The sequence below is a fragment of the Bactrocera neohumeralis genome, chromosome 6, assembly GCF_024586455.1.
Source record: "Bactrocera neohumeralis isolate Rockhampton chromosome 6, APGP_CSIRO_Bneo_wtdbg2-racon-allhic-juicebox.fasta_v2, whole genome shotgun sequence".
NCBI classification, from domain to species: domain Eukaryota; kingdom Metazoa; phylum Arthropoda; class Insecta; order Diptera; family Tephritidae; genus Bactrocera; species Bactrocera neohumeralis.
In genome coordinates, this window is record NC_065923.1 from 77104912 (window position 1) to 77129924 (window position 25013).

General features: G+C 30.5%; 2 protein-coding genes across 6 annotated transcripts in view; one reads left to right on the forward strand and one right to left on the reverse strand.

Annotated features, from left to right (window-relative positions):
• The window catches only part of LOC126763091 (uncharacterized), a 178846-nt gene that overhangs the window by 81694 nt on the left and 72139 nt on the right, over positions 1–25013 (reverse strand). For all 5 annotated transcript variants that reach the window (XR_007667555.1, XM_050480296.1, XM_050480297.1 and 2 more), the window contains one exon: positions 19415–20324. Coding sequence is in view for 4 of the 5 variants with exons in the window: in XM_050480296.1 (XP_050336253.1) it covers positions 19415–19499 (85 nt within the window). In the remaining variant the exon portion in view is untranslated. The remainder of the gene's footprint in view (positions 1–19414; positions 20325–25013) is intronic.
• LOC126763094 (cysteine-rich motor neuron 1 protein) overlaps positions 1–25013 on the forward strand; it is a 372079-nt gene that overhangs the window by 51683 nt on the left and 295383 nt on the right. The window lies entirely within an intron of this gene.

The following is a 25013-nucleotide window of genomic DNA, read 5'->3' on the forward strand; positions in this document are numbered from 1 at the left end:
GAAAAAAATATATAGAATGCAAAATTTTAATGAAGATTAATTTTGAAATATTTTAAAGAAATTTAAAAAAACGCACGTAACATAAAAATAATAATTTTTATAATATAAAAAAATTACTAAATTTAAAAGATTAAAAAATGAGAGAATCAGAATACAAAATTTCAATGAAGAAATTTCAAATTTTTTGCGTTTTCTAATTTTTTAAAAATTTGTTTTGAGCATAATTTTGTTTGTATCTTGGAAAAATTTTGAATTTGATTTTCCAAAAAGAGTAAATTTTTTAAAATTTCCGCTAGAGTTTTGTTGGTTTCAAAATTTGCACTTGAAAAGATTAAAAATATTAATAAATAAAAATGAAATTAAAAATTGAATATAAAAAAACAAAAAAATAGTTAAAAAAATTAAAATAATTAAAAAAGTTAATAAAAAATAAGAAATAAAAAAATTAGCAAAAATAAACAAAATATAAGAAACTAAAAATAAATTTGTAAACATTAAAAAAAATATATATATAGTTAAAGAAAAATTAAGCAGAAAAGCACTTAATTATCAAAATATTTAAAAAATTAACTGAAAAAATTTAAATAAACTTAAATAATTAAAGAAATATATATATTTTATAAAATTATTAAAATATGAAAAATTAGCATGAAAATTTTTAATAAAAAATTTTTCAAAATTTCTGGGCTTAGATAATATATAAAAATTTGATCTGAGCTTAATTTATTAGTTTTTGTATTTTGAGAAAAAGAGAATTGGGAAAAGTTACGGGATTTAAATTTGCTAAAACAAATAAAATTTTTTGAAATTTCTGCTAGAATTTATTCGTTCGAAAGCTTGAATTTTGAAAGATTAACAAAATTTTTGAAGTTGAATAAAAATAATTTTATTCTTTCCAAAATTTTAATTTGGAAAGAAAAAAATATATTTATTATTTATAATATATTTAGTTTAAAGAAATTAAGAAAAAACACTCTAAATATTAAGGGAAATATGATTTTTAAAAATAAAACAAAAAATAATGTATAAATATATTGACGAGGAATTATGGAAGCTTAATTGAAAAGTTAAAAATAATTTAAAAAAAATTATTAACAAAAATTAACCTAAAATTTATTAAAATTTAGAAAATTAAATCAAATATATCATAAAAATTGATTTGTGGATAAATTAATTTTTTGTATTTTGAAAACAAACATTGGGAAAATTTGTGAGACTTAATTTTCCTAAAAGAACTGAAAACTTTAATATTTCCGCACGAATTTTATTGGTTTCAAAATTTGTAAATATTAATAATAATTTAAAAACCTGTTCAAATTAAAAAAAAAATTAAAATAAGAAAAGAAATTAAAAATTAAAAGACACAGGGAAAATTAAATTTTTAACAAAATTAAATTTTTAAATATATAAAAATAACTTAAAAATTTTGTTTCGTTAAAAAAATTATTAAAAATATTTAAAACAGTATTTTAAAAATGCAAAAAAATAATTATATAAATAATTTCAATGATAAAAGTTTCAAAATAAGAAAGAAAATTAAAAAGAAATCAAGTAAAATTAAAATAAATTATTAAAATTAAAAAAAAAACACAAAAACTTAAATTTATTTAAAAAAAAAATATTAGAAATATTTAAAACAAAATTTTAAAAATATAAAAAAGAAATAATATAAAAAGTTTCAATGATAAAAGTTTCAAAATAAGAAAAAAATTTAAAAAAAGATTAAGTAAAATTAAAAACAATTATTAAAATAAAAAAAAATATGTAAAAAGAACTTAAAAAATTTGAAATTTGCTTAAAAAAAATTGTTAAAAATATTTAAAACAAAATTTTTAAAGTATAAAAAAATAGTAATATAAAAAATTTCAATGATGAAAGTTTCAAAATAAGAAAAAAATTGGAAATTAAAATAGTATAAAATAACTTAAAATTTTTTTTTTAAATTTTAAAAAAGTTAAATCAAGATTTTAAAAAATTCAAAAATATTAACATAAAAAATATTTATGAATAATGTTGCAAAATTTTCAACTTTTCAAATTCTCTAAAAATTTTAATTGTGTCTCTGTTTATGTGTGCATAATAGTCAGCACAAAAAACAATTAAATTATACATTTGAAAGTAAAAAGCCATAAAACTGCAAATATGCCATTTGGTGACCACACTTTTTTCTTATAAATTTTGTTTTTAACATTTTTGCACTTTATTTGCATAAATTGCGCATTTGAAACATATGCTTGTCAAAAAAAATTAAAAAGAGTTATACCACTCTAAATATATTTTTCCATTTGATTTGCATTCAAATATTCCAACCACAAATAAAAACCCATTAAAATATTAACTACTGCTTGTTCAATGTGCTTTCGCAGAATTTGTTGTTTTTATGGGTCATTAGACATGAACTGTAACAGCATTTAAATCAAATGTGGTTTACTTTGGTTTTTGGAAATTTCGGCAAAAAAGCTTTTGACAAAGATTTTATTTAAAATTAAATTTAATAAAATTATGAATTATGTTGAAACAATTGAAGCAATGTGGCCTATTTTTACCTATAACTTGATGTTAAATATATACAACATCGGACTATATATTTCCAACTGTAATGAGTGAATACTGAATACCGAAAAATACCGCAAATCATAATTTCCGCACTTCAGATTACTTTTAATTCATAAAATATAATATTTCGTATTTGAATGAAATTTGTTGAGTAAGATCCGATTAACATAAAGTGACCAATAATTGACGTAATTGCTCTATATATTTTCCAACCTACTCCTAACTGAATAAACTTACTACTGTGGGCAAAAAATAGTAAGACTTTTTAATTTAAATTTCGCGCGAAAACTCATTCGTCGAAGTATTTTTTTTCTGGGCCGACAATTCTTGGTTTTTGCTCCACGATGATGCATCGTCGCCCACTGCATTGATTCTCCGTAAGTTTTTCGCCAAATTTTTAACAAGTATTATGCCGCAACACCGTATTTATTTCCCTGATTTAGTTGAGTGTGAAACCGTTTTGAGTCAATTGAAGACATTAAACGTGAATCGCTACGCACATTGAGGGCTATTCCGAAAATTGACTGAAATTGAAAAATCGTTGGCACAAGTATATTGGGGCGATGGAGGGTTACTTTGAGGTGATCGACATAGACTTTGAAGAATAAATTAAGAATATTAAAATTATGAACAAAGTCTTACTATATTTTGCTCATAGTAGTAGGTATATGAGATAACTCGACGAAGTTAAGCGAGTAAGTGAGTAGGTTGGACTTAATGCAGTCTGGAATACTACCAAAAGTGGATGTCATCTGTAAAGAATATTCGTTAGCATAGTTGTAACGGGTATTTTTGCATTCATATGAATGTTGTATTTATAAACAAATATATGCCACATTTCCATTGTACATCTGTTAATACATATTGTCTAATTTTATGCGTCTTCACTCATAGATGATTATCTGTACACATATGTATATATACATATACGAGTATACATACATAAATATCACCTTACGCCTATATACTTTGTATGCCATAATTGCGCTAATTTCGCCCATTAATTTGCATATAAATGTCAAATCTTGCTAAATTAATGTTGGCAACATTTTTTGCTGCAATGATTTGTGTTGCATACGCAGACACATTTATCACAACAAAGGTGTAACGCGATAATTATACTTGTAAATGCATATAAAATAAAATGCAAAATAGCTTCAGGCAATTATGGATGATAAAGAACTTTTTTGAAATTGTAATTTATGAATTTTGAAAATTGTTATTACTGAAACTTTTTATTATAGCTGAAATATTTTTTTTTTTTTGATTAAAAATTCTCGAATGCATTAATATGGCAGTTGGTTTTAATATGTGGGTCGCTAGAGAGTGGTTGCTCGTTAATTATGCACAAAGAGACTATATCCTATGTAAAATTTTTCTTGAAATGATACCAATAAGCTGATGAAAATAGTTTCTTGTAGCATTTTTACTGGAGATCTGGAATCGGAGTTGCAAATTTTTTCAAATATTGTCACATATATGTATGTATATTTGAAAAAAACTTATTCATATTGCACATAACCTTAATACGTTGAGCATATCTGGTTTTAGTAAACAAAAATATAGTAAATTTCAAACTTCTGCTAACTTATTGAGTTTAAAAAGTCTGTCCTAATATTTATTTACTTATTATAAGCTTCAAAAACGCCAATAGCGTGTCAAAAACAATATTTGAGTTTCGAAAATAATAGTTTTTGAAAATATACAGGCGATACAACTAGTTTTTCTAATTATATGAAAATATTTCATCGATGGATATTTGTAAAGTTTTACCCAAATTGACTTAATTTCGTGCAATAGCCTCAAAATCTCAATTTTTTGGGTTCAGTCAAAAATTACTTAGCTTAATACAATATTTTTTGCCTCGCATGCATACGAATTGGCTCCAGAAAGCCCAGCTTGTTGTTTATCTTTGCATCAGAAGCTGCTAAATGGTCAATGATGTTTCAAAACCATTATTTGAGTTTCGAAAACAAAATTTTTTAAAATATCCAGGCGGTAGAAATGATTTTTGAAATCACATAAAAATATTTTATCGCTAGATATTTGTAAAGCTTTACACAAATTCACTTAATTTCGTATATAACCTCAAAAACTGAATTTTGGGTTCAGTAAGAAATTACCTTGGTTATTTCAATATTTTTTGCTTCACATATTTGCTGACAGGCTTCAAAAAGGTCTAACTGTTGTTTATCTCTGCATCCTATGCTTCGAAAATTACAATAACATTTCAAAACCAATATTGGAGTTTCGAAAACAATATTTTTTTGAAAATATCCTTTCAAAAAATCCGTTTTTAAATTATATTAAAATATTTTATTGATAGATATTTACATATCTTGGTCCTTTTTGTCTTCATCTCGTACATAATCTCCAAATTTCGAAATTTTTTTGATTCAAAAAAGAGTAACCTAGCTTTTCGCTATATTTTAAGTTTCGTATGTGTACTCATTCATAGACTTCAAAATGGCCATCTTGTTGTTTTTCTACTCATCATAACCTTCGAAAATGGCAAACATGTTTCGAAAACAATATGTTTTGAAACTATTCGGGCGAAAAATCCGTTTTTGAAATCATTTAGAAATATTTATCCCAAACCCAATAGCTTGAACTCTTTTGGGTTCCATAAACAAGTAATTTGCTTATTTCAATATCATAAAATTCTGATACGTAATGATGGCTCTCAAAAGATCGGTTTCTGCTTTTCTATATACTCTATGCTTCTAAAACTGTTTTGTTTTCAAAAATTTAGATTTTTTGAATTTCAAAAATCTATGTTTTGACGTTAAAAATCTTGATTTTCGAAATTAAAAATTCAAAAAAAAAATTCTAGATTTTTTAAAGTCAAAACTGAGATTTTTGGAATTCAAAAAATTTAGATTATTGAAATGCTTAGTTCAAAAAATTTTCAAAATAGTTCTTCGCTAATAAATTTATGTCGATCTGAGCACGAAAGCTTCACTATCATATATTCAAAAAAGTTTAGAGTTTGCATCGTGATTAAACTGTAAACTTCAATCTTGATTTGTTTAACCAACCAGAGAAAAATTTTTGAGAAAATATCATATGCTGACTTTCTCAATTATTTCAATTGACTTAAACATTCGTTAATGGTATTTATCCACTCAAAGTTCATATGTTTCGAAAATGGTTTTCAACTGAAGAACGAAAAATACAGAAAACGGTTTTGAACTTATTTTGATGACCTTTTTTCATAACATGTTTGTATACAGATAATTTCATCTAATTTCTAAACTATTTTCACAACAAAAAAATAAATTGCCTAGAACAAATCTTAATTCAATATCATACTATTATTTTTTTGCTTCTCTTCAATCAAATATGTGTTTATATTACCATTTCCCCCCTCAGTTATAAAAAAATACGCTCGCTACTTTTCACCGTCGCCGGTTTTCTAATTTCACCTTCGCCTGACAAAAAGCAGCTGGTTCCGCGCGACGGCCAAAAATCACGCAATCAACACATTCCAGCGGCAAACTTAGTATGCCGTTATATTTTCAGCTTTTTTTCGGTTTATGAAAAACCGCTCATGAACTTATCAAAGTCACTCGAAACACAACAAAATCTATATTTTATTGTTTTTCATATTTATAATTTACTCGACAACACGACCATATTGCATGCGTCTGTGCGCACCTCTAACTCGATTAACATAATTTTCCTCTTTAGTGTCGAAAAATTAAGCTCCAAACACCTCCTTGTATTTTCCAGCCTTCACACTAACCCCGCCAAACCATTAATAATGACCTTGGCATGCCTACAATTGAAACGCATAAATCAGATAAACACATGCATAATGAAGAAATTAGCTCAATACGCTTGGTTTTTGGTTTTGAAAGCTCAAAATTAGACAAAAAAAATATTAATAATTTTATTTTGCGCGCGTTAAGCAGGAAAATTAATCGTATTAGTGTATTAAAATATTTCTTGGCAAATGTTGATTATTAGCAGGAAATAATTGTGTGCGCTTTAAGGTTGGGTACATACTATGGAATTTATTTTTGTGGAAAATTTGTGCAAAAAATTTAATATATTTTTTTTTGTAGCGATATGTAAAGTGTTACTTTCAGGTGCTTTTTCTTGCTAATATTGCAGTGTGAGGCCAGAGATACATATGTACTACATGGAGATTTTTTGATCGAATTCTAGGTATAAAATATAGTGCATTTCTTTGGTGGATTTAAACTATTGCCTTTAAAGCACACTTTTCAGATATACGACTTATTGTAGGTACTTTGAACTACTAGAGTGCACTCAGCCTTATATAATATTTACAAATTTGAACACATTTTCCTGATACTATTTCGCTGTGAGGCTGGGTGTAGACTATAGCGTGTTTTCTGCTAAAATAATGAGAAGAAAGTATGATTTGATAGCAATAACTGTACTGTAACTTTCAGGTACTATTTCTTAAAAATATTGCACTGTAAGGTCACCTTAGGGTCGGATGTAGATCACCAAAATTTTATGTTAAAATTGTGAGTGTAAAATGTAGCGTATTTCATTGTTGGAGACAAACAAATTATTGCCTTTAAAGCACACTTTTCAGATATACGACTTATGGTAGGCACTTTGAGCTACTGGACTCAGCCTTACATAATATTTGCAAACTTAAGCACATTTTCTTGCTAATATTTTCTTAATAGTATTGCTCCATGAGGCTTATTAGAATATAGTATATAGTATATGTATATAGTGGAATATAGTATATACAAGTATCTCTGGTGGAGTAAAACATATACTAATTTTTGTGGGAACCTTAAACTCGTAGAGTGTGCACCCAGCCTTAAACTCAGCACTCAGTAAAAATAAACATGAATTGCGTTTGGAATTTTGTTTTTGAAAAGTTCAGTAATTAGCTGCGAGTGAAAGTTAAAAGTAGATAAAAATAAAAAAAGTAAAGATATCAACAATCTTAAATAAAAAGTTAAAAAAATTTAAAAAAATATAAACAAATTTAAAAAATATATAAAAAATTTAAAATAAAAAAATAAAAAAATTTAAAAAATAAATTAAAAAAATAAAAAATATAGAAAAATGGGATATAAACAAATTTAAATAAAAAATGAGTAGTAAAAAAAATGTAAAGAAAAAAATTCCTTCTGTTTTCATAACCAACAAAGTGAGCGACGTGAGCAAATGAGTAACAACAAAAAAATAAAAATTAAGTGAGCAGTTCGCTAAGTAATCGCACAATTATGTGACTAATCGACTTTAGGAAAATAATTGAAAATTTTCGAGAAAAACAACACTATTTATTTAGCGGCTAAAATGTGTATTAGCCAATGTTTTGCTACTTAAATATCATGCTGATCCATTAGATAACTAATTATACGGCTTTGCGTGTGGGCGTTCCCACGCGTTTGGCACTGAGAATTAGAAGCTTCTTCTGCACTTTTTTCGTTTATCGAAATTTGTTGTTAGCGTTGCCGTTATATGTGCCGTTCAAAGCAAGAAATTGTGTGTGAATTTTGTTTATGTCAGCTTCTAGTGTTGTTTTCTTTATTACCTTAAATACTTTGGTGTTTTCTCTGCTACTAAATATGTATGTAGGTGTATCAGCACATCTGCAGCATTGACGTCACAATATCATGATCAACAAAAATAATTTTGTAGCAAATTTCTGTTTTGTGTTTCTGCTTATATTTTTGTGTGTTCCGCTTTTGCGTCGTCGTTGTTGTTGCTTACTTAAACGCAAATTGACAGTATTAATAGTGTGTCTTTTAATTAGCTGATTTAAGGTGATTTATGTCGAATATGTTCGCACATTAAATGTAATAAATATATTTTTCGTTTTAAGTGAGTATAGGTGAAGAGAGATGTATACAGGTGTCTTTGAAGACGAAATAATTTAATTTATGAGTGAAATCACTTAAAATACATTTGAAAATAAATTTTACTGACATTTTTCCAAGATGAAAAGTGATTGATTTGTATAAAAAACAACAAAAAAATTGTTAACTTCGGCTGTACCGCAGCTAAAGAACCTTTCACAGTTGAATTTACGACACAAAAGGGTATAAAAAGATTTTTATCTTGATCTTGATCGTGCAGTTTGTATGACAGCTATAAGCTGAAGTTGTCCAATCCGAACAATATTTTCGAAGATGGTAGAGTTTTCTTGGACAACAACCTACATATATCAAATCTCATGAAGATAATTTGCCAAATCAAAAATATTTCCGAAAAAGAATTTGTTTTTATCGGGTAGTTTGTATGGCAGCTATATGCCATAGTGATCAGATCGGAAAAAAGTTTTTGGGGATTATACCGTTATTTTGAGTAATTATCCTTACCAAGTTTCGTGACAATATCTAGACAATTAAAAAGTTTTCCATACAAGAACTTGATTCCGATCATTCAGTTTATATGGCATCAAACGACTTGGCGCATTTTACGTCAAGATCTTACATTGAAAGCGTACAAAATACAGCTTATGCAAGAACTGAAGACACTCGACCTTCCCAAGCGACATTCATTCCAAGGGCTCTGGAAAAGTTCCAAGAAGATCCGACGTTCTGAGCCAAATTTGGTTTAGCGATGAGGCCCATTTCTGGCTCAGAGGGTATCTAAACAAGAAAAATTGCCGCATTGGGGACGAATAGGCACCTAAGGAGATTCAAGAGCTCATCCATCCATCATTTAATCCAGATAAAACAACGCTTTGGTGTGTTTTGTGGGCCGGTGGAATCTTCAGTCCATATTTCTTCAAGAATGATGCCGGTGATAACGAAACAGTCGAATGGCGACTCTTATCGCACCATGATATCCGACTATTTGATACCTGATATGGAAGCACGTGATCTCGGCTACATTTGGTTTCACCAAGACAACGTCACTTTCCACACATCGCATCAATTAATGAATTTATTGAGAGCACAATTTGGTGAGTGGATAATTTCACGTTTTGGGTCGGTCGAAATGTTGGAGCGAGTCACCGAAAATTGGACTCAACAGATGGGCCATCTGTTGCAATAGAAGAGACTCAAATGCAAATAATTTTCCTGCATCCACTTTTTTCTACAATTTCAAGCTTTCCGCTCTGTCTCAAAAATTCTGTTTATTCTTATATTTCCTTCACTTTTAACTATTGACTATAAGTGCTTCATTCGCTAAAATTACATGCCTTCCTTCCTTTGCCGCATTCCGCTTAATGCACTTTATGGTGACCGTCACATTACAGCGGTGCGACCATCAATCAACGCCTCACCTTGCCCGCTAACGAAGCGACAAGAGTAATTGTGTTCCTGTGTCAATAGTGGCAACCACGGTGATCAGTTATGTTGCAAGCACTAGTTTTTATTTCAACATAAATTTATTTACTGCATTTTTGCATTTCAAGTAACAAAAAACAAAAAAAGTGAAACACTTGAATGAATAGCGCGCCATGAAAAATTGTGCTAATGTGTATGGTACAGAAGAAATCTACATACCCACAACTAAATTCGATTAACCGGCTTTTAGTGGGTAACCAGGTTTGTAGGTGCTAGCGCAGCTATATTTCATATTATATATTTCTTGTCACTTTTTTTTTAAATTGACTTCGCAAGTGCCAGACCTGTAGGTGTACGCCGTATAGACACACCCGCTCGCTTACGGTTGCAACGCGCCGGTAAGATTTTGCTGGTCATTTGTTGTCGGTTTTGTTAGCGAAGGTGTCTACCATGACTTTGAATTGTTGCTGAATTCAGGGTTTTCCACTTTCAGTCGCCACACTTAGATAAACAGGCTGTCAAATTGCAAGCTGTTTGTTAATTTTGCCTACACTATTGTGCGAAATAAATTTTTATAATCAATTATGGCGCACGCAAATGTGGTGGATTAGCGCAACTAGCTGATGTAAGCTGATCCAGTAGGGAAAAATTGGAATATTTTACATGAGTTTTAAATTTGTTTACCAATTTATAATATTTTCAACACTCTGAGAGAGATCCAGTAGGAAAAATTTGAAATATTTTACATGAATTTGAATTTTTAACACTCTGAGAGAGACCCAGTAGGAAAGGTTTAGAATATTTTACATAAATTTTAAATTTTTTTTTTTACCAATTTATAGGCTTTTTTAACACTCTAAAAGAGATCCCGTAAAAAATTTGGAATATTTTACATGAGCTTTAAATTTTTGACCAATTTATAGTCCTTTCAACACTTTGGGAGAGATCCAGTAGGAAACATTTGGAATATTTTATATGAACTTTAAGTTTTGAACTAAGTTATAGTCTTTTTAAGACACTGAGCGAACTTTACGCTATAGGTTCTAACCTTTTTATAGAGCTTGGACTGTTTAATACCCACATAAATAGAGAAAACTACATGAACTAAAAAAATATTTAAAAAATATGTCTAAAATGTTTAGACGTCTTATTTAGTCGCCTCTATATCCGAAAGATGCTAACTGGGTTTATTCAAATATTCATAGCGGTAAAAATGATCTTCCGTACCCCTGCTTAGTTCCAATCAAAGTGGTCCGCTTTGTTGACAAGCTATTTCAAAGTGCCTTTACAACTCTTTCGGTTTTCGCAATAAAACTTGTCACTGATGACCTCCACCGCTTAGAAGACGTCTAATGTTTTTTTAAATAAACAAAAACGTGAACCTTTGCTGCGTCGAAGCTAAAATTCCGTTGATAAATAAAGAAGTTTCCAGCAAAGAACATAATTTTGATCCGTCAGTTTATATGGTAGCTATATGATATAGTGTTCCGATCTGGAAAATATGTTCGGAGATGATACCTCTGCCTCGAAAAATAATATGTGTCCAATTTCTATACCTTCAAGAACCTTTGACCTTCGTCTAATAAAATATTTTTTCTTACAAGAATTTAATTTTGAACCTTCAATTTATATGTCAGCTATACGCTATAGTAGTTCGATCTGGAAAATATCTTCGGATATGTTACTTGTGCCTCGAAAAATAATACGTGCCAAATTTCTTCAACATATCTTTTCAAATAAAAAAGCTTCCCATACAAGGACTTGATTCCGATCGTTCAGTTTGTATGGCAGCTATATGTTATAAAGTTTCGATTTCGATGGATTCGACATATGAGAAGCTGCTTGGAGAGAAATGAATTTGTGCAAAATTTCAGGGCGATAGCTCAAAAAGTGAGGAATTGTACTCGTGTTTACAAACAGACGTATGGACTTAATGAAAACGACTCAGCTCGTCATGCTGATCATTGATAAATATATTTTGTAGGATCTCTTACGTTTACTTCTGGGTCTCACAAACTGCGTGGTAATATTGTGTGACCTTATTCAGTGCATCAAAATTAAACAAATGGCGAAAGTTGGTAGAAGGCATGGTCTCAAAGTTTGCCGGTAGTTGTAACATGCTGCTTAGAGCCTGTGTTAGAACTTAGTAGAACTTCGATTATGTATCGATTTCCGAAGATCATAATAAAATTGTTTATCTAGCATCTTTATGATGATCTTTCACCCCCATTAGGTATGACAAGCCTGCAAAGGTGTAGTGGTCAGCGTGAAACTTCTCATGAGCTCGAGAGACGTTCGAAGTTTGCTTGTAAATTCCCGATCTTAACATCAAAGCACCCACCGCACTAGAAGATAAGCCCTAGGAGTAAAATATGTTAGACACAAAACATTATATACACATTTTGGTCTCGTACGGGCTTTGTGCAACCCTACTGCGGTGGCTTAATTTCAACGACTGTTTACACAGCAAAACTGCCGGCCATGGCCTATATTAAGGTTTTCGCCAAGTTTGCACATTAAATTGTTTATATTTGCATTTAAGTGTAGGTATGTATGAAAGTATGTATGTATGAGTGTATATATGTATGTAGGCACTTATGTATGTATGCATGCGAATGTAGGTGTATGTGTGAATACGCCTAAACACCTGTGCATTTCCTTGAGCGCTAAACAAATGCGCAGACCTGCATAAATGTAAACATTTTTTGCGCCGGCCACTTCAACCGTTGCAAAAGCAACAACAATGCAGTGCTTTCCATCAAAAAGTCATAACAACAGCCAACGCAACGCAGTTGTTGTAATTGTAAAATTTTATGTTCTGGCAAAATGTAAATGCGTGTACAAAGTAAATGCGTTATGTACCGCACCACCCCGCTCCGCGGCTCTCTACCAAAACAGCGTACGCTGATCGATCGATCGATTGATTGTTTGCTTTGATCGCGTCCCCATGTGAGCGCCGAAGATTGCCGCAAGCAAAGCAAGACCGTTGGGAGTGCTAATGCATGTGTATGTGTGTGTGTGTGTGCGTGTTATTGCACGCACGAAAACATTTTTGGGTCAACTGAGCGCAATGCCGAAAACAGCAAAACGAAGAAGAAGCAGCGTTATGTGCGTAAACAGCAGCCGAAATTTGGAGTGGCAGCGCTAAGAGCGGGTGCGGCAGCGTTTGTATGCTTGTATGTACGTAAATGTGTGTGCGCCTGCAGATGATACAGCAATTATGAAATGGGATCGCTGGATATTGCAAAACATCAAATCAAGTGGTAGTGTTCTCAATTTGCTTCTTCTTTTTCTGTTAACGAAATTCGGTACATTTTTCAGATAAACAAACAGAAATCATGGCATTTTTCGTCGTCTGGCACTTTATTGGGTTGGTTGACCCCAATTGAAGACAGCGAGTCATTGTTTTGTCTATGCGTAAGCCTAAATATTGATATCATTGTATACGCTTCAAATAAATTGGAGTGTCTGCATTAAGATTTTTTTGTTTTTGAGAACTCAGTACTTTTGGGTGATGAAACAGAAGTTGTGAACTTTGGTCTTAAGAACAGCTTTAGACTAGAACTCATGTTCGAAGTGCACGAGCTTGCGACAATCCCAAATGATGAAACGACCCAAAATTTAAGTAACTAGAAGTTTTCCGTAGAAGCTGCTAAATTTCTTGGATCTCAGTTGAAAACTCCGGTTCACAAACTGCCATTTATGGGAGAGAAAGTCAAGAAGCAGCTAATGGCTAATTGCTTTCTGAGCATTAAGGTCATCTTAAGTTATACTGGTCGGCTGTCACGTCATACATAGTCCTACTGGTCCCTAGTAATGTTAAATGGAGGTTGGTGATACTTCGTCTGGTGTTTTGAACTCCGAAGTTGCTCGGTACTTAAGATGAGTACTTCTTATTGCTGAGCGCAGGCATAGAAGGTGGTCCATCATTTCTCTCATGTCAACTTCTCAGTATTTTCTGCTTGCATCGTTATTACTTATGCCCAGCCGGACATTCTGTGACGTAATGCGATATGAGATCTCAGTAGGTTGTGACCTGGCAGTAGGCCAACAGCCATCTGACAGTGCTTTCAAGACCGCTTGAGTAAAAAGCAAGTATTCCTAACCGGTCTGGCACATGACCTTAGGGTTTCTGTATGTACTTAGGGCATTGTGTATTTCTAATGATAGTTGGTTCTACTATATTTAACCGGAACGAACCCGGATTATTCAAAACGGAGATTTCTCATCCCAGGCTGTTGTTCCATTTTCATTGGGGCGGTTTTTTACTTGATCAAAAGCTTTCAACTCTGCCAACTTTCAACCAAATTATTTGCGAAAATTTTTTGTCGCTTGAATAATCAATAATCCCTTTCGATCTAGAGCAAACAGAGATGCCCTTAACGTATTAAGAATATTCAGACGACCATCGGCTCTATTTAACCTAAAGGAAAGAACCTGGATTGTTATCTGTTGATGGCCTGTCAACACTGCCGCCTTCTGCCAAACTATTTGCGGAATATTTTCTGCCGCTGGAATAAGCAATGAGCAGTTTCGATCTAGCACAAATGGGGAGCTGTTTACTTTAACACTTAGATAAATGTTAATTAGTATCTTCAGCTACTTTTCCGATTTTCTCAAGAGAGAGTGAGATAACATTTAAGAAGTGAAACGATCAAATTTACGATTTTGAACAAAATTTCTAACATCTTCTACACCTTGATTTAGAAGGCAGTAATAAATGCGGCATAGTCGGAAACTAGGAATTGAAAATGAAAAAAAATATTGAAAAAAACATTTCGAAATTTATTTGAAAATCATTTTTAAAACTTCACTACTTTCAAAAACCATCGTTACATCCAAAACTTTGTTTAGAAAATTATAAAAAAAAATTTTCGAAATTTATTTGAAAATAATTTTTAAAATTTTGCTACTTTCAAAAACCAACATCACTTCCAATATTTTATGCAAACAAAGTTAAATGTGCAAAGTACAATAATATTGCAGCAATTTCTAAAATAAGCACAAAAATATTGATCCAGCAAAAATAAAAAACACAGCACCATTAAATGGCAGCACAGCACATTAGCCCGCCAAAACCACATACAATTTGCCATTAATGCAGTCTACTTGTGTTTATGTATATGATTGCAGAACACGCCACCAGTTGGCACGCAATTATGACGCCACCAATCCCACATATACTACATATGTATATGTGAAGACATTTTCCACCGACCAATGGACGGCACACTGACGCAGCAGGCAGCCTTTAGCCTGCTCTAAGCAAGTCGCCGACGCCGCAGGTCAGCATGCCACTTGATGACGCCACAATGGACCAGCGGCAGTGGCCTTTACCAATGGCTAGCGAAATTTAAAAAGCGTCCAGTTGGCAAGCACGTCTACGACACACTCATATGTATATGTATTTCTGTGTGTGGTTGTTGCAAAATTTCCTTTGTTTATGTTTTCTTTCTACCGCTTTAATTATCGCTAAACAATTGCGCAAATTTTCGATTTATTTATTTGTTTCTGTATTTTTTTCTTGTATTATTTTGCATAGCAGAAATTTTTCATTTATTGCGTCGGGGCATTTGTTACTTAATTTCCCAAGAATTTCCCGCAAAAAACATAAACAAAAATGTACAAAATCAATAATTGCGGTGGATAAGTGTTGTTGTTTTCATATAAAGCGGAAGTGGAAACAATTAAATGTTGCCCCAGTTCAAAAAATTTACTCAATTTAATGTTCTTCTGGATATTTGCAAATAGATTTTTGTATGTAAAATTGTTTGCTAATAAATGAATGAAACAGAACTGAATGAGTTGAAATCTTAAGAGGTGTAAAAATAGATTTTTGAAGAGCACTAACCTAAAAGACTTGATAACCAATGATTACTTCACAACCAATCTATTGTGTGATATGTTCTGATATTGCCAAATAGCTTAGAATACCGAAGAATACTCGCCACCTCAGTCATTTCAACTATTTGAGTCTACTTTCCCATGACTAAGAGCATTGTAAAACTCGTAATAGGAGTTTCTTTCTGGAGATGTAAGATAGATCGCCTTCACCCGGCGCATCCTGAGTAACACTTAATGGCTTGTAGACTTCACGGCCCGTGAAAACTCCGACCTGATCGCAGATTCAACTTGGACTATGATTTCAGGACTGGAGCTTTTGGATTTGGTTGAAGAATACTCGCCAGCTCAGTCATTTGAACTATTCGAGGCTACTTTCCCATGACTAAGAGCATTGTAAAATTCCTAATAGTTTTATCGTTCATTACCTAGGCAACACTTAATGACTTGTGGACTTCAAGGCAGACAGTTCGGACACTGAAAACTTCGACCTTATTTCTTAATCTACTGGAACTCTGTTTTCTGAACTGAAGCTTTTGGATTTGGTTGAACCCTGAGCTAGTGATCGAGTTATTCCGTCATCTGAGTATGTGGCAGTGACACTATGCAGAAATGGCTGACTGGTTTATGCTGAGATGGTTCCTTCAAAAGCTCTAACTTTTCTTAACTAGATTAACCTTAAGACTCCTTTCGTCACCAATAAAGCAAGATATTTGTATTGCTTGAGCATAAATAAGTCTCATATTGAGGCGTTCTCACACAAGACTTTAAAATTTCTTCTATTGTTTACACTTTCGCGGATGCTTGGTCAGCGCTGGTACACCATCGGTACATACACTGTCGCAAAAGCCTTTTGGCACAAGATCGATCGCAAGAGATCTAGTAAGGCCAGCCTCTCCCTATTGGCGTGCACGAAGTAAGGCTGGGAGTTCTACCAGACGCCATCTGCAGAAGCTGCATGCAAGAAGATGAAGTGAAAACACCTTCCTTCTTGACTTGACTGCCCCGCGTTTGGGAGGTCAAGACTTAAGCACTTGAGAGCGCACACACATCTAACCTAACATAACCTACACTTTTTGATCTTTTTGAGTAATGAATCGTCATAAACAGTAATAGCCCTACTGCCACAAGTTGCATTATTTGAGTCTTGCAATGTTTGTGTGACATTATTTTTTTCCTTTGGTTACTAATTCTCACACGGTTTATGCAAAACATATTATAAGTAAATTGAATGTGAAAGGTATGGATGTTGTCCTTGTACTTGATATTTTTGAAAAACTAGTTAAATACTTACATACAACTGTTACATATGGAAATTTTTTGGGTCCTCAGATAAACGCCTCTATATACTCAAGTACATCTACATACATTACTTGACAAAGAACGGACTAAATTAAATTAAGCTAACAAATTACACCATAAGCAGCGCAGCAACGACGATCCACAAATAATGTGTCAAGCGTAAACAAAATAATAACAAAAATATTTTATTTTTTATAAAAAGATCATAAACAACTCGTTGATGCTGAATTATAGCAAATAATTAAGCGATTTTCATGTGATTTCCGACCGCTTAACGAAAAAAACGAGAAATCTTCAATTAATGCGCGACACTCAAAAGCTTCGAAAATTGTGACACCATAAACATATGTTGCAATTGTTTTTGTATTTAACATTTTTTAGTGTTTTCATTTTCAATATTTTCTTGCTTTAATCGCCTCGCTTACGCGGCTTGACATTGTCACTGGCGAGTGGCGAGTGCAAGCGAGTCTTGCCGTCAATTGAGTGCAGCGGCGGGCGCCCACGCGACATAAATTTCGTTCTTTTTTTGTTTTGCACAAAAAGCGGGTGGCAATAAGTGCTTGCTGGCAGAAGTTTATGAGCGTGATATATGGCGGGTTATAACAGACGTTCATATGTGTGCTTATTGCTTATTAAATTTTTTATTTATACGCCTTTTTGTGCTGGAGGGTGTCAAGAAAAGGCGGGGAACTTAAGAGCTTTAGTTCACGAAGAGTGGCTTATTAAGCGATCCCTTTGATTTTGTGCTAAAAACAAGCGGTGCATATAAATTAAATTGAAAGTTGTGTGATTTTTTGTATATTTACAAGCATTGTATGTATGTAGACGTTGATGTGTTTTTGTGGAGATGGGTAGGCAGGGTGTTTATGAAGTTATCGCCCTTAGAAAAAAATAGTTTTCCATTAAAATTAATATTTCTTACGATTTTGCTTACGTTTTGACGAATTGGTTACATATTCTAACAAATCTTATTTTGAAATGTTCATACAAGTCTAGTTGCAGATATTTGGAGAATATATTCGTAACTATATATAAATATGGGGTATTGCTTTGATGTGTTTTGAAATCTGCTAAATAAAGACAATACTGACAAAAAATTGGTGCATAATTTTTCAAAAAATTCTCAAAAATTCAGAAAGATTAAATACAGAGTTTTCTGATTACATTTTTCCATTAAAAAATCAAATTTATTTTTAGAAAATTTTACATTTTTTTATATTTTCGATTTTTTTTTCAAAATTTCAGAAAAAATTTTCACAGGTTTTTGATTGTATTTTGTCAATACTGAAAAACTGAAAAAAATAGTATATATGTACATTTTTCAAACAAATTTCAAAATTTCAGAAAAATTAACACAGTTTGTTGATTACATATTTTCATTAAAAATATTGACTTATTTTTTGAAAAATTTTAAATTCTGTTTTAAATATTTTCGATTTTTTTTTAATTTCAGAAAAACTGAAAAACTAAATTTCACTATATAATAAAGGTAATAAATATAATCTTTTTACATATTTTAGAATATCTTTGTAATATTTTTTTCAAAATATTGATATTTTTGAAAAATTAATATTTTTTATAACTTTCAAAATATAGTATGTTCTAAAAAATTTCTAAAAAAAGCGTTTAGAAAATCTTTTATTTCACATATATTTAAAAAAAAAATCAAAAAACTAAAATACAGTTTTATTTTATAATATTTTACCATTTAACATTAATCTGTTAATTATTTTTTAGAATTTTTCATATGTGTTATGTTTTTTAAAATTTATTTAGTATTTATTTTTTTATTTTGCTCTAAAAATACTATTAGTCATTTTTTAAATTTTTTTTTTAATTTTAAAAACTTTAAATTCCTTTTATAAAAAAATCAATGAAATGGATATTTTTTTAATACTTTCGGTTTACTGAATTACAGATTTTTTCCAAACAATTTTCTAAAAAAAAATTATAAAAGTTAAAAAAAAAAAAATTTGATTTTAGTTTTCAACGTATTTAAATCCATTTTCCAATATTATAGGTAATTAAAAAAGAAGTAGTTTTGAAATATATTCAGTGTATTAAATTTAAATTATATTTTCAAAATTTTTTTTATTTTTGAAAACTTAATCGAAAATATTATTTGTCATATATTAAAAAAAATTCTAGAAGAATTTATTTCAGAAAAAAAAAAACGAAATTTTTAACTTAAATAAAAACTTTTTCAAAGTTTTTTGGTTTTTTGAATTTTTTTAGTCGATTTGATTTTCAATAATCATATTTTGGTTTTACATTTTTTATTTTTTCAATTTATGTACATATTTTTTGTTTAATATATATTTCTAAAAACTATTTTTAAATGGTTGAAGTTTCAGTATCCTTCCACTTGTTTTATTTGTTTTTTTTTCTTATATTATTTTTATATCTTTTTAAACTTGTTTGCTGTTTTCTTGTTGTTTTTGTATGCTAGTAAAGCTAATTTCCTTATATCTAACACTCACCTGCTGATTCATTGCATTTCACTTCGAGCACCAAGAGGGCCAAAAGCAGCCAAGTAATGTGATAAGCAGCCTTCAGAGTTGCCATATTTAGTGATTTAAATAAGCAGTCGTTTTATTAACTAATAACGAATAGTTTGCAGAAGAGCAAAAACTCAAAATTAATTGTAAGCAATTTGATTTTTTTTTCCAAAGAATGATTTAAATTACTATTTTTTCTTAATTTTTATTTTATTTCTTTTGTTTTTCTATGTAACAACTTTAACACTTCTTGCACTTTACACCAACACCGACGCACACTTTCCACTTTAGTGCCAGCACTAAGACACTAGTACTTGATCGCGCGAAAATATGATTCTTATTGAATTTTTGTGGAATTTCGCGAGCGAGTAAATCAAACGCCAATTGAAATGACCTCTGGCGCTTAGGTGTTTGCCTCTCACTCCCTCCGACGCCCTTTGCTTTTGCACTTGCTGCACAAATTCATTTATTGTTGGGGTTTGTTGATTCGTGTTTGATTGCTTTGCCGGCGTTTTGTTTGCTCGCACGAGGTTTGTTTGCCTTTGTGCGAAGAAATTGTTGCGCTATTCCGTTTGCTCGCTCTTCCGCGCGCCCTCTTCGCCTATTAAAATTTGCTAATAAATAAATTAAAGCAAGCGTGTCGGCAATAATAAATATTTTATGTTATTTTGCTTGGCAATTGAAAAGTATTTTTGCACTCACTTATGGATTTATTTAATTTGCACATAGAAACAATTAAATTTTTCTTTTTCTAGTTACTTAAACATGTATAAATACATATGTGTGTATATATAATATGTTGGATTTCGCACTATGATTTGTGGTTTTTATATTTCATAGTCACTTTTATGGCTGTTGGTGCATGTTTGTTGAACTTTGGTAGACGCTGTGACTGCAAAGAAACATAGAAGATGAAAAAATTGATTAGAACATATGCAAATGATAATTAGAAGTGCTTACGGCAAAAAATTATTAAATACAAAAAAATATTAGAAGTAAACTTACAAACATTTTTTACATTTATTGCTTAGTTTTTTTTTTTTTAATAAATTTCTTGGTTATCCTGAGCAAAATAAATTTAAATTAGTGAATTGTATGTATAATATATTTGGTTGTCGAAAAAGTCTTTTCGTATTTCAAATCAAACTTCAACTTATTTTTTTTTTTTGCATTTATAATGAACTTTAATGAACCAAATGTGTACTATTTTAGTCAACCACTTTCGGCATTTTTCCGCTAGAGACATTATGCCATCAGTGTAAAACTTTTCTGGTTTCTCGGCGAAAAATTGCGACAAGTAATTTTCATAGGTTTCTCTTGAAGCCAATTTGACTCCCTTAATCTGCATTGACTGAAACAAATGGTAGTCCGATGGTGCAAGGTCAATGCCATATGGTGCATGCAGCATCTCAACCAAGCTCTCCCACTCAGTACTATATATTGCATGCATCAAAATTTTCCAACCAAGCTCTCCCAGTTTTTGCCGAGTCATCAAAGATGTGTGTGGTCTAGCGTTGTCTTGATGGAAGACGAAGGCCTTTCTGTTGATCAGTTCTGGCCGTTTTTTCGATTGCTTGCTTCAATCTCATCAGTTGTTGACAGTAAAATGTAGAATCAATCGTTCGACCAGGCTGGAGCAGCTCATAGTGGGCGATTCCTTTCCAACCCCACCAAACACTCAGCATAACTTTTTGAGGTGTCAATTCTGGCTTTGCGACCATTTGTTGAGCTTCATCATGCTTGGACCATGAGCTTTTTCGCACATTACCGTCTCCTGTTGCCATTCGCTGCAAAAATGGTTCGATTTCATTTCGTTTCAGCAAATAATCGCAGATGTAAATTTGGTCCATTAGATTTTTCACAGACAATTCATGTGGTACCCAAAGATCGAGCTTTTTTTTGTAGCCAGGCTTTTTTAAATGGTTCAAAACCGTTTGGTAATGAATGTTAAGTTAGCGTCAACCTTTTCGATAATTTCATCGACTTTTTCAACGATAGGTCGAACAGAGCGAGGACATCTTTCCATCGAAATTTCCAGAACGGAAGCGAGCGAACCATTGTTGTGCTACAGGAATCGATACAACATCGTCTCCGTAAACTTCACAGATTTCATTGGTGGCTTGCGTGGCATTCTTCCCTTTTTTATACAAAAATTTCAAAATATAGCGAATTTTTTCTTTATTTTAACTCATTTTTGAAAAGCTGTAAGTTTTTTTCAACTTCCTATACTTTAATTTATTTTGGTTAAATGAAGCTTAAAATCTCACCTTTCCAACACAATGACATAATGTGATTGGTAGTACTGGAGATATACGACTGCAACGACATCTATTGACAAAATACGAAAAGACATTTTCGATTGTAAAGCTAATGAATTAGCAAGAAAAGGCACCCTAGAACCGCTATCGGTAGAATAGGAGCGGGTCAGCGCTCCAGTATCTTCTAGTGTCCTACTACTACAAAGTTTAGCTTCGCGGAACCATCCACGATACATGTACCTTCACAAAAGCCTTTTGGCCCAAGATCGATCGCAAAAGGTCTAGTGATCTCTTTGCCCTCAGTAAGGCTAGCCTCTCCCTAGCTGTGGGGCTTTTAACATTCCATTGCCCTATTGGCGTCCTTGCTATACGGTTGGATATCTTGCCAGATGATATCTGCAGAAGCTGTATGCAAGAAGATGTGGTGGAAATAACTCAATACTTCATTCTTGACTGTCCAGCGTCTGGGAGGTTAAGACTTAAACACTGGGGAGCGCATACCTTCGGACATCCATCCCGCAGGGCTGGCAGGAATGGAAATTAAACGCCTGTGCAAGTTTGTATTACTAAGCGTTTTACTAATATATACGTTCGAACAGTGGAGTTCTTCTTTTCTATGGCTTCATAAAGGACTACATATAGCAGTTCACGTGCGATCTCTGGAGATCAGACATTTAACCTAACCTTCCAATTTTTCATTTTAATATTTTTTTTTAATATAATTAAATTTATAAATATTTAATTTAGCCCAAAAAAGTTACTGCTTAATTTTGGTCACCATCTTATCTACTACCTACCGCGCACATGAACGCCAACTCCCCTCATCTATAAGCCAATTCCACCTCAAACCTAAATATACTAAATTAAGTCATTTATTTAGTCTAATCTCGTGTGTCTCAAATCGAGGCTCGTAAAATTTGTTAACTTTTTGAACTCAACAGAAACAATTATGCTGATAACAAGTCACAATAAGACAAAAATTACAACAACACCACATTTACAACAAATACAAAATATGCAACAACAAATATTGCAACAACAATTGCATACATACATAAAATGACCACTCATGCGAAGCGTTCATTAATTTCAGCAAACTGATAACGAACGCAGATTTTTAACTTTCGCTTCGCTCGCTTACTATTTATTTGCAAAAATCCGCTGAGAACAAGTGGCGCGTAAAAATCAGGAAATTTATTTGCAAAAATTGTTCGACAAAAATCGGTTTGACCTTTGACACCGCGGCTGTCAATCACGACAACACCAGCACGCCAAATTGATAACGGCGAAAAATGGCGAGCATATCGTCAGCTCTACAACAATAAAAAGAATTTGTTGCTGCGCAAGTATGCCTTTCATCTAGCCGCGTGTGCGCTAACGGTAATCATTTATTGGCGTTCAGTAACAGCAAAAAGTGAGCGCTGTAAAATGTTTATGCAAATGGCCTGCAGTTAAAGTGTGTGTGAATATGTGCGAGTACATATAATGTGCAGAGTTTTTGGTAACCGATATACATATGTGTGTATGTACATATGTATGTGCATATGTATGCACAGTTTTTGGTAATTTAATCATATGGTTGTGCGTTTTCAGACCTTTCTGTTCGCCTTTGTTTTTATGTTTTTTTTTAACAAATAACTAAATTTTTACAATTGTTATTTGTTACTTTGTTAATTATGTTTTTGTTATAAAAAAAATTTCTATATTCTATAGTTGTAATAATATTTAATACTAAAAGTATACTTTGTCGCGAAATCATTTTATTTTGTTTTTTAACATTTTTTTAATAAAAAAATGTTTGTTAATTTTTTTTTATTTTAAAATATTTTTTAATTGTGTTAAAAATTTTGTTAATTTTTTTTGAGTAAAAAACATTTTAACTATGCAAAATTTAATAAAAAATATTTTTAGAAATATTGTAATGAAAAAAATTAATTCATTTTGAAATTACATACAATGTGTTTCCAAATATTTTTTAATCGTTTTTTTTTTTTAATTTCTTACAAGTATTTTTTATATGGTATATCAAGTATAGCAGAAGAATTTTTTATATAGAATGTTTTTTTTAGTCTTTTTTAATAATTTTGAAAACAAATATTTTTAATTTTTCTTTCATAAATTTCGTTTTATTATTGTTATTATATTTTTTTTTATCAAAATATTTGCAATAATTGTAAATAAAATTATTTTTTAATAAAACTTTGAATAGCAGAGTGATATTTTTATATCAAAAAATTCGTATTTTATTGTTTGTTGACCTTTTTTTCGTTAAATTAAAAATTTAACAAAAAAAAAATAATAATATTAAGAAAAAAAATATTTTTTACTCAAAAGAAATCAAAATAAGTATTTTTTATAAAAATAAACAGACATAATGTTTTTTTAGAAAAAAAAAATATTTTTTATAAGAGAAAATAAAAAAAATATTGCTTATAAAATAAAAAAACCAAAATTTTGTTTCCCAAAAAAATGAAAAAAAAAATAGTTTTTATAAAAAGAAATAAAAAAAATATTGTTTTTTCTTCTAAATGGATTATGTACTCGTATTGTAATATCAAAAAAGTCGTTTTTTCTTGTTTGTTAAACTTTTTTTCGTCAAATTAAAAATTTAACAAGAAAAAAATATTAATAATATTAAGAAAAAAATATTTTTTACTCAAAAGCAACCAAAAAAAGTATTTCTTATAAAAAACAGAATTAATTATTTTTGAAAAAAAAAATATTTTTTTTATAAAATAGAAAAAAAATATTGTTTATAAAATAAAATAAAAAAAAAATGTTTTTTTTCCAAATAAATTAAATAAAAAAATAATTTTTATAAAAAATAAATTTAAAAATATTGTTTTCTTTTCTAAATTTTTTTTCTTAATGGATTATATATTTTTTAATTTTATTTTTATAATTTTTTTTTCTAAAAGACCAATGTCTTTATTTTTATAAGGAATACTTATTTGTATTTCGTTTGATTAATAAATATTTTTTTATAATATAAATATTTATTTATAAAAGTTATTTTTTCTTCTTTAATTAATGTTTCTTCAAAAAGTTTTTCGTTTTTATTTTGTTTAATATAACAAATATGTTTTTATTCTTAATTAATTATTGTTTGTAACGAAAAAAAATTTTCACTTACTAAAAAGTATTACACATCCTCTCTTTTTGTTATATTTTTTTTTATAATTTTTTATATAAAATGAATTTAAATAAATTATAAATGTAACAATTTTTTTATTTTTATGTTTGTAAAAAAAAAATTACTAAAAATTTATGTCTCTTTATTTTTTTAACAAATACTTACTTTTGTCTCTTTTGAGTAAAAAATA